This window comes from Myiozetetes cayanensis, unplaced genomic scaffold, assembly GCF_022539395.1.
Source record: "Myiozetetes cayanensis isolate MyiCay16 unplaced genomic scaffold, myiCay2020 scf19, whole genome shotgun sequence".
Classification (NCBI taxonomy): domain Eukaryota; kingdom Metazoa; phylum Chordata; class Aves; order Passeriformes; family Tyrannidae; genus Myiozetetes; species Myiozetetes cayanensis.
The window spans coordinates 7701012-7720195 of NW_026087400.1; the positions used below are offsets into that span (position 1 = coordinate 7701012).

Below are 19184 nucleotides of genomic sequence, written 5' to 3' on the forward strand. Positions count from 1 at the left end.
CTGGGGGAGTCTGAACCTTTCTGTCCTTTTTTAAAACGTTTATTTTTTAAAATGTGACATATCCACCATTCCAGCTGAAGCCAGAGTGGTGAATGCTGCTGGGAAATGGGGTTTGGATCTGAACGTTTCCTCTGTGAGCTCTGGAGGGGTGGTGGATCTTATCTCCCTTCAGTCTCCCTTGGCAACATCTATTTACATGGCTGCACAAGCTGCTGAAATAGTTACTTCACCCTAGTCTTTTGTTTTGTTTCATTGGAAACCAATATTTTGGCCATGTCAAGGCTTGAATTCTTTTGTGGCATGTTTAATCCAGGTTTGATGGCTTGCTCTAGTCCCAGAGGTAGAAAACCGAGTAGAAATAAATACAGGGAAGGAACTGATGGGTTGTAAAAGAAACTGGGGTGGGAAAAAATCCCCTGAAGTATCACCAATTTGGCAGAAAGCCTTTTTTTTTTTTTTTTTGTAATATGGTTCATGAGACTTCATGAATCTCTGTTTAAAGAGGAGGGAGATGATTTCAAAGCCTGTGGTGACATGGCCAGATCATTAAGGAAGTTCTCACTGGCTGAAGGATTTGGGGTTTCTGTGCACAGCTGACAGGGATTAGTCAATCCTGCAGGCTGGGGATGTTCCTGTTTCTGAATTTTTCCTCCTGGCAGATGGCAGCAGCATGGGACAGTTTCGATGGGTGTTATCTCCTTCAACCTGCAGTGGTGGGGACCTCACTGGTGGTGCTGGCCTGTGGGCTGGCTTCTGGTGCCCACACTTCTCTCACATCTGTATTTTATATGCTAACTACACCCTTACACAGAACCAACCTGGAGGGAAGCTGCTTCCCTAGGGGGGTGGTCTTGGATTGTGTCGATGGATCTACCTCCTGCTGGGTCTCCCACCTGTCCCTGCATCTCCAAACCCTGTTCTTTGGGTACCTCTTTTTCTTCCCAGCTGCTCTGTTTTGACTGTCTTGCCCATTTTGACTTCTCTGGACAAGGAGCTTTTGATGGAGAAGGGAGGTTATGGTCCTATTTGTGCTTGGAGATGCTGCTGTTTCAACCAACCAAAGCAGAATTTCTGCTGTAGCTGAGCAGCCTTTGCCTAAACATGGGAGCCTGGAGAAGAATTTCACTTACTGCCTTATCAGCCTTATCTTCTTCTCCCCTGAAGCCAAAGCAGTGACGAGTGTTTTCTTCTCATTTATCTGTGTACCTGCCTTAGCAATTGGCCAGAAGAGATGGGGGATACTGTAGATCTCTAAACAAATCACTTTCTTCTGATGTGCATAAGTGACTAAGTTATATAAGGGATTGATTTTACCAGATTGCTTATCAGCCTGGATGGAGCACTGCTGCTCCCATTGGAATGTTCACACGCAGATCTAAGCAGGATCTCTTGGAAAGCTTTTATCTGGGTTTGATTTCTAAAGAAGATAGGCATTATCTGCACAAAATAAACATTTTTTGCCCTGTAACCCCTGGTGACGTTTCAGATGGGCCTCCCAAACTAAAGGCAGACAAAGGGCCAGTTTGCATTTGCCTCCCAGGTTGGGCTGTGCAGGCAGCAGTGGCTGGATCTGGGAGCAGACAGGTCCTGTTGGGCTGCTCAAACCTGCCTTTGAAGGTGCCTCATTCCTTGTTGCTGCTCTGCCGTCTCCCCTGAGCTCCCCATGTGCTCCCAGCCCTCATCCCACCCAGCAAATCATTATCTTCTTTGCCTTCCCTCCTCATCCCATCCTTCCCCCAGGCCCCAGGATGCTGCCCCAGGATGTCATACACCATAGCACAGGAAAGTTTCTCCTTTTCCTCATATTCCTCTTCCCACTGGTGCTAAGGGTCTGGGGCAGTGAGTGTAACCCTCACCCCAGGGGGACCCACATCACACCTGCACAGTCACTGTCTTGTGTCTGGCAGCTCATCATTGGCAGTGACACAGGATAACTTGGCCTGAATAATAGATTACAAGAGCTGATCTCAGTGTGCAGATCATTTTGCTGGCTTTGTAAAGTTAATCAGTTTACATGTTGCCATTAGGTCAGGAAAGCTCCATTTACCTTAAATAATTAATCAAGATCAATTAAACACAGGGTAATTGTATAGAAGAGCAAAAGAGGCAGAATGACCCTCATTTTCCCCCATTCTTTATCATGTTTAGACAACCCAGAGAATTGCACATATTGCAGAGGTTGGGCAGTGGAAGAGTAACTTACATTTATGTTTGTGATGACAGCTCTATCCTGAAGGTTTGACCTAATTACTACGTCTTGTCTCGACTTCTGTCTGGGAGTTATTGTGGCTGTCACAGTGCAAACACAGCTAATGAAAACAGCCAGTGGTTCCATTAAAATATCAGTGTGGTGAGCCGGCTCTGCTGGGCAAGTGCAAATGAATATTTCTGTATTTCTGATTTTTTTTTTTGCTGACTGTCTTATCAAATGTACCATCCAAACAAATACTTGTTAGAACTCCCAGGGGATAATTTCTAAAGAATAAGCATCTTGAAAATAATTCTACAATGTATTTGATAATCATTAAAATGCCAGTAGAAACAACAGAGGACTGGGTTCCTGGCAAAGTTGGATGAAGGAGCAGCATGGCAGGCCAGAAAGCAATGTACAGCATCCCCCATAACAGGGAACCGAAATTCTCTTATGTAGGAGAATTTTACAGATGTTGATAGCTTTGGCCATTTAAGCTGATCTTGGAGCTGCTTGGAAGTCACTTACAGTAGTTTACACAGATGTTTCTTGAGCTCTTTCTTGCATAAATAAGCTGGTAGAGCACAGTAGCAGGCAATACAAAATCCAGCAGAAAGGGGCACAGTGTGTCCCAGTGGCACAGCTTCAGATAAGCCCTTTGGGGGTGGGTCTAGAGGGACAATGCAGGATGTTCCTGGAAGGAGCCTGTTTCCTTCCCTTGCACTGAGTTACAAAACTTGTTTTTCCATTCTGAGAATCATCAGCACAAAAGGACCATAAAGAGTTTTCAGAGGACTTTCTTTGGCTTACTGGTTAGGAAGCTCTTTGCACTGAACAGGTAAATACCTGGTGCTGCCTGGCTGGGCTCCTCCCAGAGCTGGGGCAGGATCAGGTGAGGTGGCTGTTTCCAGACCTGTTACCTGGTGTAAGAATTACTTTAGTATGTTAATCTCTCTGTCCCTAACTTCCAGGAAGATCAGCAAGTCCCTGAGCTATGGGAACCTGATGATCTTAAAGGTCTTTTCTGACCTAAATGATTCTATGGCAGGCTTTGAGAGTAACACAGACATGCAAGATAATGTAAAATGGGGGCTTTTTTTCCAAAATGGGAGACTCTTATCCCAAAGAAGAGAAAGCAAATAGTTTCTTGCTCAGAGGGATGAACAGGCTAGACATGAATTACTGCTCTGCAACCATCTCTTCTGCTGTACCCTTTATTCTCATGCAGTCTGTCTGCTTGTGGTCTGTTGTGACAGCTTTGCTCTTTGTCCTCAGAAATGGCACTTGTATCATCTATAGATGTATCCATATAACTTATGAAAAGAATTCTGCAGTGATAGCTCACTCTTTTGCTTCTGATGGGTGAAATTGCAGAGGGTGTTTTTGGCTGTAATTCCTACAGATCAACATGTTAATGAAGTAGCCAATGAACTTTGGGTTGGATGTTGCAATGTCCTCGAGCTGCAGTACTTATCTGGATTACTTTTCAGAGGACCCATGTCCTGTCTGCTCCACAGGGAGGTTCATAGAACAGTCCATAAATCCTCAGCAATGCACACAGTGGATTTTGTTTTAATTTATAACCTACCCCAAGTCACACTACACTGCTAACTAGTGGTAGATCTGGTGCCTGCTGTGCTGACATAACCTGTGTGCGATGTGTGCTGAGTATTTCTCCAGGTAAATGTGGTTCCCCTTCAGTTTAAATCCCCCATCATTGACCTACTTCGTACAGAGGGATTGCACTCCTGCTCTTAGGTGCTTTGGAGGTTTAGTGATAAGGGAGTGCTTAGCACTACAAGCAGAAGTCTGGGGGAGGAGAACTGGCAGCAGTGGGAGCCCTGGGTGCCAGCAAAGAGTTAACTTGCACCACTGGTTGCATGACAGCCCCCAGCTGTCTGTGCCTTCCCCTCCAGCGCTTTTCTCCATTATTTCATCAAAGCAACAGGCATGGTTTTAATTTTCCATGACTTGCTTATGAAATATTATCCTTGCTGTAATAAAGAAATGATTTGGTTTGTAATGGATACATAAGAAATCAATTTCCTATTTTTAAATTAGGTGGGATTAACAATGAGGCAAACAATAAGCAGAGCAACAGGGGGAGAAGAAGGATGGGAGAAAGACCTGGCAGCCCCCTGACAGGGCTGACTGCACTTGGACATGTTACACTGCATTTGTTAATGGCTTCACCAAGGCAGTCGCAGCTGTAGTGTTTCTTCCAATGTATATTCATTTTATGCTTTAAAAGCATGATGTTGGGAAGACTGCTGAAGATTCATGACTTTCCTGCTGCCTAGCAGTGACATTTAGGGTGCAGCATGGTCTCTGTACAGATTCATAGTTCAAAAAGACCAGCACCATTACAAATGTCCTGGGAGCTGATGCCCTCCCTGGCTTTCCTGCTGTGCCTGCAGCAGGGACAGCATCCAGCAAATGAATTCACCTGGACCAGGAGGCTGGGACCTGCTCTCCAGCAACTGGAACAGAAGCTTCCACCTTCTACTGTCTAAGGGTATAGCTATACGTGAGAGCTGCTTGTTTGGAGATACAGCAGCAGTTTGAGACAGCCTGCAGGGAGTTTTCTAGCTGTCATTGCTAGCAACCATCTGGTCCCCCTCCTTTACCTTCCTCCTACAGCACTGAGCAGTGCTGCTTGGGGACCTCCAGGCCAGACAGTTGTCAGCAGTCCCACAGCCCTGCACAAGACTAATCAGTACAGTCACCTTCCTGGCAGCTCTATGCACTGTATTGCTGAAAAGAAAGCACTTTCCAGTCCTTGCTGTGGTAAATAGTCCCAGTGCCTGGTAATCCTGTGCTGGTGTGCCATGTACTCCGCCTGTGCTGGCAGAGCAGCCCAGCTGGTGAGGTCCACTGGAGGGACAGGGATTAGCCTTCAGCCTCTGGAGATGCCCTGTGCTTGGGTGTTGGGTTTCTTCCCCTGGTTTCCCCGGGAGATTCTCCTCCTGCGTGGCACACAGTGCCTGTGCCGGGGGCCCGGTGTGCTGCCGAGGCACTGAACCCGCTCCAGGACACAATTCCTTGAAGCCGCAGGCGTCTCAGAAGGCAGGTTGCCCTTTAGACCTTGGACTGCAGACGGCTGATCCAGGTTCCCCTGCCAAGCCACACTGAGCACTGCCAGCGTGTTTTTGTGCCGTTAACAGATGTGCTGTTACTCGGCCTCCCTCCGCACGCACACGGCGCGCGCTCTGCCGCGCGGGAGCTCAGGGATCACGCTGTCCCTGCAGCTGTCTCACCTGGAAGTTTTGGAGGTGGGGGGCGGTGTGTTTGTGGGACTGGGGGTACCGAGCCTGTCCAACTCTGTCCCGCTCAGTAAATCAGTCTGGACTTGCTAAAGCTGCTCTTCTGGTGCCAGCGACTCCTCCTGGCCCAGCTCCACGCTTGTGCTAAGTGGCTTTGGAGCTGCCCCAGGGGTCTGTCACGGGTTGGAATTAGAGTTGCATTTGGCTGGCTGGTCTGTCTTCCCTTCCTGGATGCTATTGCTTTTTTTAGCTTATCTCTGTTCTGCATGGGTTTGTGAGTTCCTGCTGAAGTCTCTAACAAGATTTGTATGGTGGCTTCTTTTTCCTCCAAGCAATCATAATTTGGCCAGAAATAAATGTCTGCAAAAATCTTTTTAAAGTCTCTCCTTCATGTAGGTTTCAGCAGCCTTCTTGAGAGACAAGCCATAAAAACTGATGGGACTTTTGGAAATGGTTGGTGGGACTTCTAGGACTGGGCAGAAGTCCAAACAATTTCTTGTAATCTTCTCCACATAGATCTGTTATTGCTGGGGCAGGTAGCAGATGCATTATCACTACTAATCTCCTTCAAGGGTGGAAGGGTGCTGGAGTGTAGATAACTATGATGAAACAGAGCCAGATTTCTGTCTTTATGGAATAAAGACCAAGAAAACTCCACGGAATCCGAGGCCTGTTTGTACTTACTAGTGTCAGAAGGCCATTGTTTTTGTGTTCTAAGACCACCAGTCCACCTGCAGCTCTCAAACAGCCTCCCCCTCCCTTTCCCAACCACTCTCCCAGTTAAGTTTATAGTTGGATGGGTTTGTTTTGGGGTTTTTTGTTGGTTGTTTTTTTTGTTTGTTTGTTTTTTTCTACTGGCTACCTCTGAAGCTTCAAATAACTGTTGGTAGTGTCCCTTTGAAAGGCAAAACCGGACCAAAAGTACAAAACCAAACCCCATCAAAAACCCCACAGATTCTTCTTCTCACCACCAAAGCCAGTGGGAGCTCTGCCATCCAGCTCCACTGTCCCCGCCATGTGGCTCTCCATGGAGTTGCTATTTAGCATCAAGGCAATCCAGTGACTGAGGGGGAGCAAAAGTTCAGGCACTCTTGCCTTAGCCTGGGCATACTCGTGTGAGCTACAGGAACAAGTGAGTCAAATTGCTCAGTGAAGGTCAGTGCAATGCACTGTCACCTCCAGAAACTTCACTTGGATCTTACCACCTTTCTGGTTTCTGCCAGCAGGAATGACTCCTGGGGGAGTTGTACCACTCAGTGGTGCCAGATGGTGCAAACTCAGCCCATTTCTGCAGTGTTACTGGACACTGGTGGTGATGTTCACCCTGTGGGTGGGAATTTTATCTCCATGCCCCCTGCAAACCAGGCTCTATTGGCTTCCCAGCCAGCTGAACTGGCAGCATCCTGTAGCTTTAGGTTTCACTCTCTTTCCAGCCTCAGTTAAATTTAAAGCCACTATTCATAGCTGCTCTCAGGATCTGGAGCTCCAGAACGCCATGGGAAGTTTCTCATCTGTTCAGGAAGACAAATATAGTGATGGTTTCCGGTGGGTAAGAGGAGGGTTTGTTGTGCTCTTCACATTCATAGCTGAGATGGCATTTGTACGCACACGCCATCGCTGTGCCAGCCTCCTCCATGGTGACAGCCCCTTCCTAGGAATTCACTGATGAGTTGGGAAGGAGGAAGAGTTCAGATTAGTTTAAAGCCCTCAAATCCATACAAAGCAGGGGTAAGATCTATTTACTGTAAGCCCAGAAGATATTTTCCGTGGAGGATGAGCTTAGTTTGTTCTGGAGAACAGCTGTTTATCGGGATCAAATTTCTGGGAAGGACCATTCCTTGGCCATCTCAACCTGGGAAATAATGTTGTGATGCTTTACAAGAAAAAGAACAAAAACTAGTTGCTTGGTTCAAAAAAAAAAAGAACAACAACCAAAAAAATGAAACGCAGCAGTTTACAAAGGGATTTTTTTAGCTGAATAAAAGGCCTCAAGGCTGTGTAAAAAACAGCACAAAAACTTTGATATGTTCCTTTGGGAGGATTAAAGCAGATGTTTTTTCTCTTTTCCAATGGCTAGTATCTGACATTGCCAAAGAAGATACAAAGAACATTTCTGGGATGTGTATTAGAAACAGTTCTACTAGAAGCCTATGAGGCTTGAAGGAAAGCTGAAGACAAATAATTTCAGAACCTACATCTGGTCAAGCTTAGGCTGGAGAAAAGCCATGGAATCCAATGGCACCAGTGTGAGGAGAAGCAATAAAATTCCAAGGTGACCAATGTCACTGAGGGCAATGAGGGCAGCATAAAGTCCTTCATGCTGGGTAGGGACAGCTCAGAGGTCTTTGCATGGCCTGTTACAGAAAAGGCACCATAACAATATTTGTGTTTGCAAGAATCAGACACAGCCTGAATTCTGCATAGTAATATGTGTGGATTTTTGCAATTTGCTCACAAAATCCATCTCTGGTAAAGTTGTATCCCTGGTGGCTGCAGAACACAGTAAAGGCATACAACAGCAATTTGGTTTTTTCCTTTCTCGCTTTTCCCACCTTGCTGTTTTGCATATGGACTCACAGATGGGGCAGGATGTAGCTTGGAATCTCGGTGAGTGGGGTTTGCCAACACTCATTTGACCAACTTGCCCTTTTGTAGTGGTGAGGTTAAACCACTGCCAGAAATGTCCTCCGTGATCACCACTAATGGTTACTAATTTGGAATTTGGAGCACTTTGCTTTGCCATCCATAAGTGGCATTTCCATTGTCTTCCAGCCAGGTACATCTCTAGTCATGATAATTGTCTTTCAGTTAGGGAGCTGACTGACTATACTGCTGCAAGTATGGAATAAATCATGTTACTATGGTAGCCAAGGTTTTTGGAAAACAGCATTTCCCAGAGCACAAATGCCATTTCTCTGAATTTTACTTCTTTTCCTGAAAATAGCCCTATCATGACAGAACTGTGAGAGGTTTGAGGTTGGGTCTCACTTTACTCCAACGAGAATTCTGCAGCAAGCTCGATGTTGCTTTCCAGTTTTATTTATTTATTTGGCTTAACCTTCATCATGTTGACAGAATACAGGTGTGTGGATATCTTATGTACTCAAGCTAATTACTACTGAGACTGACATCTGAGAAAGGGATTTGAAGGAACAAGACAAAACACAGTCAAAACTTGACCTTGAAACATGAGAAATTAGTCCAAAGGTTGGCATCGGGCTTGGAGGCTTCTCAACCTGTGCAAGGATAGGATCAAGGTCTAGGTCTGAGCTCTGTGGATTTATCTGTGCTGATAGGAGTACTTGGCACTGAGGACAGATTTTTTGGCCGAGAGAATGAGCTAAATCTAAGGGAGTTGAGCACAGTCTTCCTTGGATGTGATGCATCCATCACAATGTTGTCTTGATGGCACAAACAAGGTACCAGAGATTGTATCCTCAATAGCATTAATGGTTAAACTGTGATTTTAATTTTGTCTCTCTCCTTTTCAGCCACTGATACATCCACAAGTGTTTTAACAAAGTATTTTGTTTCTCACTTCCCAGAATACCAAGTGCATTTCATAACACAGCTGTTGCAAATGTTATGGCTCTGTGCACTTCATGTGTTAGTCTTGCCTGTGCTTCCCTTCCCTGAATCACATTTAATAGGCCAAGTTTTATATTTCTCTACTAATTTGTTGAAATTTATTGCATTTGTTGCCTTCCCCTCTTTCTTTTGAAAATCAGGGGAACTTCCAAATTTCAATTTAAAAGCATTTTGTTTTTATGGAGCATAGTATTTGTTGGAGGGAGCGAAGTTGAGATCATAATCTGGCATGGCTGACTAAGTTTCTAAATTTTAAACCACCGCCTTCTCTCTTTTTAAACATTTTCTCTGCCAATACTAAACATTTTGATCATTCAAAATGTAAATTGTACTCCCCATAGATGCTGATGGGTTGAGGATATATTTACATACAAAGGAGCTGTTGAATGACTCACGCAAAAAGTCATTTTCTTGTTCTCATTTCTAACAGTACAGCAGGTTCCCCCCCCCCATTTTCTGGTTTCCGGAATGATTTGCGTCCCCGTCGGTCTCTGAGCAGTGTTTGAAAAGGTGCATGTGGTTAAAATGTGCAGAGTGGGAGAACCACAAATGGTTTAAATATTTTTGCCAGAAGAGCTCGTGATAGGCACTGTCCATGAGTTGTGTGACCTTACATGGAAAGAATTCCCAGAGGGAAACCCAGGGGCTGGGGTGGTCAAGGAAAGGCAAGCTCCCCAGTCTCTTGGGGGAGGAGGAGAAAGCAATGGTTTAGTAAGAATATGAAATCCAGTGTTTTGGGCTGGGTCTGATGTTCTCAAGACAGTTGGCACCTTATAAAATCCTGCTGGATGTGTGCTGTAAGATCACATTGATGGTTCCTTTCTCCTCATGGAGCAGCACTTTATGGGACAAGTGTCACTTGGTTTTCCCGTGTCCATATGCCTGCTGGGCTTGGGCCTCTGGCACAGATTCCCCTGGCAGGAAGTACAAGTCGTTTCTTTGGAACAGTTGTCAGAGCCTGGCTGTGCTGGAGAAGGCAGAACAGCACCCTGGAGCTGCTCAGAGAGCTCTGGAAAGCCCCGAGCTTCTGTACATCCCCTGGGCAGCATTTCAAACTGTGCTTGGAACACATTTGCACTTCTCAGGGATCCTTTCCTGGGCCCCATAGGAAACTCTGAGACTGTAACTGGCCCTAACTCTCTGATATTAGCATGACAGTTTTCTTAGATCTTGTTCTTCTTTGGACTTACCCAAATATCAGTCCAATACTGTCATATGAGTTGGGAATGGCCCAAGTTTTTCATCAACTGCTTATAGAATTACTTCATTAACAACTTTATCTTATACACTTGATAGTAGTCTTTGAATCTGAGGAGTGCATATTCCAGACTCCCTTGGCTCACTTCTTCTGACTTATTTGCTGTCTTCCGTCTTAATTTTCTTTAATTTGGCACCCACTCAACAGTACGCATGCTATAGATGACCCTAAAGGAGACCTGCATCTGTGCAGATGTGGTTTTTGAACAGCAGCTGATGATCATCTCTACAGAGGTTGATCCACTCTCCTGCATTTTTGTCACAGTTTTCTATTGTCTGCTCTTTGTGTGTCCTACGTATTGACTTGCACTGAATTATTCATTTTAGAATTGATAATATTTGTGTTCAGTCTTAAACATGGAGTCAGGAGGTAGTCAGAGCCTTTTCAGACTATGTGACCTCTCCTAGCAAACCTTGAAGGGCATCTGTTGACCAACCTTGGTAGTGTTTACTTTGCAAGGAAGTGGGGTCTGTAAAAAGGCTTGTAAGTGGTTTTCTTTTTGCTAAGCAAATATTTGCCTTATGTTTTGGGAGATCAAGCATTCAAAGTGAAAAAGCAGGATACCTGCCAGGGATGTGGGAAGCACATAAATGACACCTTTAATTGGGAGAACATGGGATGGTTTTAGTGTCTTGGATCTACAAGGCAGCCAGCACAGGCTCCTACCCTGATTTTCGTTGAGCTCTAAGGCTTTAGGCATCTCAACAAATCCAAAAAACTCTTCTCAAACTGTCTTTACTTCAACAGCTGCACTAGTTACTCTTGCAAAAGCCAAGGTGCTGTGGAACAGAGACAAATCCTATGACTTTAACAAATGAGCAAGGTCCTGTTATGGGACTTTCCTAGAGGGTAGTTTATTTTATAAATGCCTGAAGTAACTAACAATGCCCAGTTATGGAGAGTACGTCACCAGCTGGATGACTGCTCACAGCTGGTATCATAATTTCTGGATCATTCCTTTGGCTTAAATTAAAGTTGCAAAGACAGCATGTGGCTTTAACTAGTTGGCTTAGGCGTAGCAGATCAACTCTAGTCAACATCTAACTTCCACATGTGAATTTCTCCCTGTGCTGTGGTATTGACAGGAGGTTCAATTTATATGCATGTAGTTTATGAAGAGCAAGAATACTGGAAATGAGATCATATTTTGTATAAACATTTATTTTATAGTTTAAGAACAAGCCATTCAAAACATCTGGAAATCACAGGAACATGAGTAATATATAATAGCAATATCTTAAATATGCATTAGTAATATAAAGTCATCTTTCACTCTGATAGAAGTTACAACTTCATTTTTCTAAAAAATATTTAAGCCATGAAATATGTTTAGGCAATACATATATACAGCATCTAATTTTCTCTTTCTTTTCTGTAAAGTCTGAGACTCCTGAGGTTTCTATGATGGAAACAATGTGCTACAATTGGAAGGCTGCATGGGTTTGGATTGTATATGCAGAACTAGGCAAATAATTTACACACATCATGGCTCTATGTGCATGCAAGTGACAGATCAGGGGTTTGAAGACCCTGTGCACGTCCATTCCCACAGCTGCTCACCTATTCACAACAACCGATGCAGTTATAAATCATTAGGTCTGGAGTTACTTCTAGAATGTCTGTACCTATATTCTAACTAAGCTATGACCTACTTTCATTATAACCCCCTGCCCATCAGTGTGCTGTTACGCTTCGTGGTGATTCGGTAAAATGTGTTTGCCCTGTCTTAGTATGTGTGAATTGATAAATAATTGTAGTTTTTATCCGCTTACAGCTGTTTTATCCTCATCTCTAAGGCAAGCAATTCCCTTTCTATTTCATAGGGAAGGTCAGCATTAACTTGCACTTCAAAGTATTGTTTGATTTCTTCTACCTCCTTTTCCCAGAACTCTTTTGAGATATCAAACAGTTCGGTCAAGTTGACATCTTTCAAACCCTTCAGGTTCAAAGCACTGTCAGTAGGGATGTAACCTATGGCAGTTGGTTTGGCAGAGGCTTTCCCTTCAATTCTGTTGAACATCCACTCCAGCACACGGGAATTCTCCCCGAAGCCAGGCCACAGGAATTTCCCTTGGCTGTCTTTCCGGAACCAGTTGACATGAAAGATCCGTGGCAGTTTTGCAGCTGGACGCTGTGCCATGCTCAGCCAGTGGGCCAAGTACTTGCCAAAGTTGTAGCCAAAGAAAGGCCTCATGGCAAATGGATCGTGCATAATGATTTTGCCTGTTCAAAACACAAATGGAGAACATTAGAAGGAATGTGCCATTTATTCCCTTAAGCACAGAGTCAGATCACCCCAGGGTTTAATACCCACAGTCCCTTCACCACCCTCCTGCACTGAACCAGAGAGCTTTAAGAAACAATACAGGCATTATCCTTGATGTACAGAAAAGAGTACAAATTAAATTAATTTTTGTAATCAGTGCAAATTAAATTTCTCAAATCTCAGGTCAAGCAGCTTAAATGAAGATCCTCAAGAGCTGGCTTTCATCACTGGTGTATTTATGTTGAGCTCTAGCAGAAGAGAAAACTTAAGTTTATTTATCCCAGACTGTAACAAGAACTCTCTATCAAGGCTTCTGGCAACCCTGTGCCTACATCCTGTTCTGTGTGCTTGCCACCTAAGGGATTATTTTGCTTAATTTGACTTTTACAGAGAATTTGGCTTTTAATTCCAGTACAAATATTTTCTATTGTGAAAATGCACAGGTTGCAAAATTAGCTGCCAAGACTGAAATGTGAAAGAGCAAGGGGGGAGGACAGAGTAGGCACTCCAGAGGGTACTGCTTTTAATACAGGTAGGCAGATTAAATTTTGATTTACCTTTGTGCTCAGCAGCTGCTGTTGCTTCAGATCTCATAGCTGCTCCTACAAATACTCCATGCTTCCAGTTAAAGGCCTCATATACAAGAGGCACACCTGTAAAGAGCAAAATCACTTTGGTAATTAGAGGTCCAGAAACATTTTTATAACAGGTTTTGCTACCTGAGATACTGCTGAATACATGTTACTGGATAATGTATTCTATTTTTCCTGTTTTTTAATCAGTTCATTTCCTGCTCTCCTACAGCAAAGAAGTTTATATCAATGTTTTCAAAACTGCCTACTGATTACTGAACACATCCATGTTTAGTTGCTCAGTGTGAAATATCTGGGACATCAGAACCTCCAGCAGATTTTAGTGAAAATAGAATCTGGTCCTGTGGTCATGATATTAGACTCAGACCTAGCATTACTTCTGTTTCTTTTACAAAGTCAGGTGACCTTTAACAGAACAATTTATTTTACTTCCTTTTCTGTAAACCATCTAAAACTGGTCCATTTCTCTAACCACTTCCTATCTGAACTAGTTAAACCACAGGCAAACTGGGACCAGTATAGCAATTTTCTATGTGTCTATTACCCAGCTTGGTGGGTCCTGATGTCTCTCCAGCCCTTTATTATTATTACCTGCTCTGTGTTAACAACAAACAACTCAGGCATTGAAATATCAGGGGCTGGAAGCACATGTGCCAAAGGCCAACACGGAGAAGTTGGACAAAAGCTGTGTCTATGTCCAGTTGGGTCTCAACCCTTCTGTGGTCAGCACTTCAGCTTTGAAATGCGGCTGCTGCATCTCTTACCAGCAGGTCTGCGGCCTCCAAATATGATCCCTTCGATGGGCACACCTTCAGGTGACTCCCACGCAGGGTCCATGATGGGGCACTGCTTGGCTGGAGAGCAGAACCTCGAGTTGGGATGAGCACAAGGTTCCCCTGCACAGAACACAATAAATAAAAAGGTCATAATGGCAGAATTAACTTGAATTCAGCAGAGGAAGCCAAGAGAGACCGTGGCAATGGCCAGGTTACCGTTATCTGGGGTCCAATCCTTGTTCTTCCATGAAGTCACTGTTACTCCAGGTGGCAATGGCTCATCAATGCCTTCCCAGTAGACACCTCCATCACTGGTTTCTGCTACGTTGGTAAAGATGGTGTTCTTGAATATGGTTTTGATAGCATTGGGGTTTGTTTTGACTGAGGTTCCAGGGGCGACACCAAAAAAGCCATTTTCTGGATTGATTGCCCTTAGGTTGCCTGGAAGTGAAATGACAAAATATAAGTCAATCATACTGATTTAATCTTACCCAGAGTTTTGTAGCATGTCCTACTGCACCTAAAAGCAACCTGTAAAACATTCCAAATTAATTTCCATACCTTGCTCATCAAATTTCATCCAGGCAATATCATCACCCACACACTCGATTTTCCACCCCGGCAGGGTTGGGTTCATCATGGCCAAGTTAGTTTTTCCGCATGCACTAGGGAATGCTGCAGCAAAATACTTCTTTTTACCTTCTGGATTGGTAATTCCCAGGATCTATTGAAAAATTAATGCAACTGTTAAACACAGTCTTTTTTCTTGCACTTTTCATTTTGAAAGTTGTCTCCCAGCAAGTGGTAATGATAAAATATTTAATTACACAAATTTGTTCCTGCAGAAGAAGCACCACATAATATAGTTGATAAATAACTCAAACTACTCTTTTTAAATCAAAGTATCTTCTCTTTTTGCCGTTAGAATATCTGTAAGGAGTTCTTACACTTTTTAAAAAATGTTAGGAATGTATATACTTCAAACATTTATCTTTATTTTGCTGATTAAAGATACACAGACCACAAATAGCTGTGTTTCTCTGCTGAGACAGATGAAAAATAGGCAATATTCTTTTGGCTGCACAAGTGGAATGAAGTGTGCCCTTTGTGCACTGACACTTCTGCTCTTCTCTGAGTCCACAGATATTTTTTCTGAGACTGTTCTCGTATAGATTTTGAAATTCTTTTTTTCAGTGGTATTTTATGCTAGAGAATGGTTTAAATGACAGCAGAAAGTAAAAGCAGGAAGGGTACATGGCAGAACTAATTTAGAAAATCTGATACTTGCAGGTTTTTGAGCACACAGACTTCTTTACAATATGAAAGACAATTTTGAAAACTTGTATAAATCTTTTGCTATTAGACTTGTGGATGTCCAGTGATGATGTTTAGATTCTGCTCAAGTACATGGGTTTACCCACAAGAAGCCACTGGCAGAAGTTCCAAATCTTTCTTGGTTTATGATACTGCAGGTACTATTTTAAAATGTCTAGCATTTGGCCTTGCAAGCAGTTTTCTATCCCTCCTAAGCCTGGCATGTGATAGACTCATATCTAACGTTACAGGACTACCCAGATGAGACTTATTTCACAGCGAGATGTGATGTATTTGTGTGGAGCTAATTTAGGGTTTAAGTGCTGTTCAAACTTTCGTGATTTAGTGGCTCTTACCAGCATGTGCTCAGCGAGCCAGCCCTCCTCTTTGGCGAGTCTGCTGGCGATCCGGAGAGCAAAGCATTTCTTCCCCAGCAAGGAGTTTCCTCCGTAGCCGCTGCCAAATGAAATGATCTCCCTGCGATCCGGGAGATGAGCAATCAGCGTTAGCTCCGGGTTGCACGGCCAGTTGTTGATTAATGGTTCTGCAGAACAGAATGTTGTACTCATGAATGCAGCAATTTCCATGCCTGATCACGCTGTTGTTTCATCAGCGTCGGGCCTCTGACAGCAACCCCTACCAGATGCTTCAAAGGAAATCCCCAGTAAGCACTAGGGATAATAATCTCCCCTCCCTGAAACTCTCAGTGAGCTTTGGTTCCTTTAATTGGGTTTTGAACCTAGTGCTGCTGCACAAACCAGCCTGATCTTGTTCGATGGTGAGGGTCTCCCATGTGCTGAGGACACGCAGTCAGCTCTAAAACACACCTTGGGAATTTCCAGGGGTGACAGTTTTTAATGGCTCTTACCTTTCAGTGGTAGAGGACATCCAACCGAGTGAAGGCATTTCACAAACTCCCCGTTGCCCAGGGCTTTCAAAACATCTGTTCCCATCCGGGTCATGATCCTCATGCTGGCCACTACATATGGTGAATCTGTCAGCTCGATCCCGATCTTGGACAAAGGAGACCCAATGGGCCCCATGCTGAAGGGGATGACATACATGGTACGTCCTGGAAAACGAGGAGTAGCAAGATGTGGCAAAGAGCAAAACAAGGAACTCTTGTGATAATCTTTATTAACATAGAGGTTGCCTCTCACTCCTTCAAAAGATGTTTGTCTTGTCAGTACTTCTGATGATGTTTAAAGAGCTGTAGCTTTCTGTTTGTCTAATTGTGTAGCAAGACTTTTTATCTTAAATGCTGAAAGCAGCAGTTTAGGAAGATTGTCTGGTTAGGAGTAAAGGTGGGTGGAGGCCAAGTTCTCTGCTGGTGTAAATTGCTGAACCTGAAATTATTGCTGGGGATAGGGGGTCCCTCATTCTCTTCTCACTTCCTATCTGCTGCTTAATTGCTGTGTGACTTTCTGAATAAAGTCAGCCAAATTTTCATACCTGACTTTGCCCCTCTTTAGGAAGCAAAGAATATTGGAAAGAGACAGAGGACTATCCTTGCCCTGGCATTTGGGTCTATGATAAAGATCTGCATGAAACCAGCAAGGTGATTATGGAGGGTATAAACATAAATATTCAGCTAAAATCATTCTTTAAAGATTACAGTAACTAGTAATAGTTGTAAGTGTCTCTGCAATCCTAGAAATTCAGTGTTATTCGTCTTTTTCTTGCCCACCTTTCATGCAGCCTGGGAACCTGGTGTTGAAGGCTTTCTCAAAATCTTCCTCAGACATCCAGCGACCCAGCTGGCTGGTGCCAGTTTTAGGCATCGGAGTGGTATCTCTCTGTTCCTGAGTGATGATGACAGTTTTGCTCTCAACTCTTGCCACATCTCTTGGATCAGTGAGAGCCAACCAGCTGCAATTCACCAACACCCAGGAAATCAGACTTAAATTGTTGATGTAACACTTTTTACCCTTCCACAGGACCAGTTTAGCACAAAGGGCTACAATGCTTTGTAAAGCAATACTGAAAGTAACAGAGCCAGTGTGACAGCCAGTCTCAAAAATCAGTCAGATACATCCTCTCATACATATTGTTTTAAGACTTTCAAGTAGGAATAACAAGTTATATGGCCTAGGAAATTCTGATTACATGTTAATCCTCCTTTGCCTCTCATCTCAGCCTTACTCTCTGTTACTAACTTTCAGGGAAAAGTTAATTTTATTTAATTCTCATTCTCATCAGTGTGAAGTTATTTTGTATGGGGACCACAAAATGATGCCTCAACCTAAGTGGATGCCAAGCAAAGTACTTTAAGTGTTGGTGTAAGTGCCAGTGGGATCAGAACCCTGCTTAGTGGGTTGGCGTAGTCCTTCAAGTTAGGAGGCATCACAAAGGAAACACTGAGTATAAGCATGATCATTAAAAGTGAAGGAGTTCATTAAAAGGGATTCTTTTCCCCCTCTAAAGAATATTTGCCATCTATTTACAATAGAGTGGATTGTCTTACATTTTCACCTCTGTGCATCAAAATTTTCCAAGAGCATAAAAATGTTCTAGTTGGGCTGTCATAACCATCATCACTACAGCTAAGCATATAATTAACAATGAATAATTTATCTGGTGAATCTTGCCCTTTTCTCTCCCAAATAGTCTGCAAACAGATTGCCAAATTCCTGCACTTAGTTATTAAAAAGTCTTTGCAGATTTCTTCCATGAAGATCTCTTGATCGGCACGTAATTCCTGAGTACGTACTTGTTGTTAATATTCTCCTTTCATGTTCAGTTAGTTGGGAGAAATGATGAAATATTTGAAAAAAGTATTTGCTGAATACATTAGAGTCAAAGCGCATCGGCATGATATGAATAATGCCTGTACTGAATAATATTTGAACACCCACAGACCTATTTGAATGCTGCAAAAAAGTATGTGATGAATAAACTAATTGACTAAAATAGTAGAATTCTTCAAAAGAAGATTTGCTAAATAATATTTAGCCATTGCTAATGATTAGTTACGTAATTCTCATGACATTATTTCAGTTCCCTGATGTAACTAATCAATAGAGACAATGTACAGTTGGTAGTCCAATTGAATAATATGCTCTATGTTAATTTTTGGAGGAAAAAATTTGCTTTTCCTGATTATTTCACCTGTGTAAGCTACAGTGCCAAAATGTTCATGGCAGGCAAATACTGAAGACTTATAAGGAGTTTTTAAAGTAAACAGGATAGGAAATGCATTTTACAATTCTGAGATGATGCCTGACTTAGTTTAGGCTACTCACCAGTTCTCATACTTGCTCAGCTTCTTGATCATGCCTTGTTCTACCATGATGTCCAGAATTTTTTTGTTTTCCTCCTCCGAGCCATCGCAGATGTGGATGTTCTCAGGCTGGCACAGCTTGGCGTTAGTTTCGATGAAATCCCTCGCTTCTGGAGGCAGGCTCTCCAAATCCCCCTGGACAACCTTGGGCATGACATTCATCTCGCCTTTCAACTGGGGGGGCATTATTGAAGCTGTAGTGGATCTTGTTGACGGCTTTGAAATACTGATCACAATCTAAAATCAAATATATTGGGTGTGTTAGCACACGCTCTAACCAGTGTCACAAAGCCCTCATAACAAGGTTTAACACAAATGTAGAATTTGTAATGGACTTGACTGAGCTTTAAAATCAAGATGGGGAATCTGACTAATGGGTAACGTCAAGGTGGAAAAAATAGAGGCCATTCTACTTACTGTCTATGCAGGGTGGAGTTGGATGTCAGAGAGGGTTTTGCTGTCCCTTTCAGTTGAGCGGTGTCTCCCTTGCCTTGGAGCGCTCTTGCAATCGCTGCTTTCCAAGGACGCATCCTCCTGCCTTAAATATTCTGTGTGGTAGTGTCCATCCCACTAGTTGAGGTGAGGGGGCTTGCCCTTTACATCACCACTGGATGTGTCTTGGGACAGTGCCACTGACATTGTCATCATGCAGAGT

General features: G+C 43.3%; 1 protein-coding gene across 1 annotated transcript; it reads right to left on the reverse strand.

Moving 5' to 3' along the window:
* Positions 1-11443: 11443 nt before the first annotated feature.
* On the reverse strand, positions 11444-19114 carry PCK1 (phosphoenolpyruvate carboxykinase 1). The gene is made up of 10 exons (XM_050313740.1): positions 18947-19114; positions 18492-18766; positions 16937-17118; positions 16118-16321; positions 15606-15793; positions 14497-14659; positions 14152-14376; positions 13924-14055; positions 13124-13219; positions 11444-12523 (listed from the first exon to the last, which is right to left on the reverse strand). The coding sequence occupies exons 2-10, from the start codon at positions 18713-18715 to the stop codon at positions 12069-12071; spliced, it is 1869 nt and encodes a 622-aa protein (XP_050169697.1). The 5' UTR covers positions 18716-18766; positions 18947-19114; the 3' UTR covers positions 11444-12068.
* Positions 19115-19184: the final 70 nt, after the last annotated feature.

What these genes read in the sequence shown, in the direction of transcription:
- PCK1 (XM_050313740.1), bottom strand. Translation starts at nt 18,715, where the DNA reads ATGCCCCCCCAGTTGAAAGGCGAGATGAATGTCATGCCCAAGGTTGTC. An exon ending in ATGTCCTCTACCACTGAAAG is followed by an intron (nt 15,794 to 16,117) that starts GTAAGAGCCATT and finishes TCTGTTCTGCAG; the next exon opens with AACCATTAATCAACAACTGG. An exon ending in GATGAAATTTGATGAGCAAG is followed by an intron (nt 14,377 to 14,496) that starts GTATGGAAATTA and finishes TTTCACTTCCAG; the next exon opens with GCAACCTAAGGGCAATCAAT.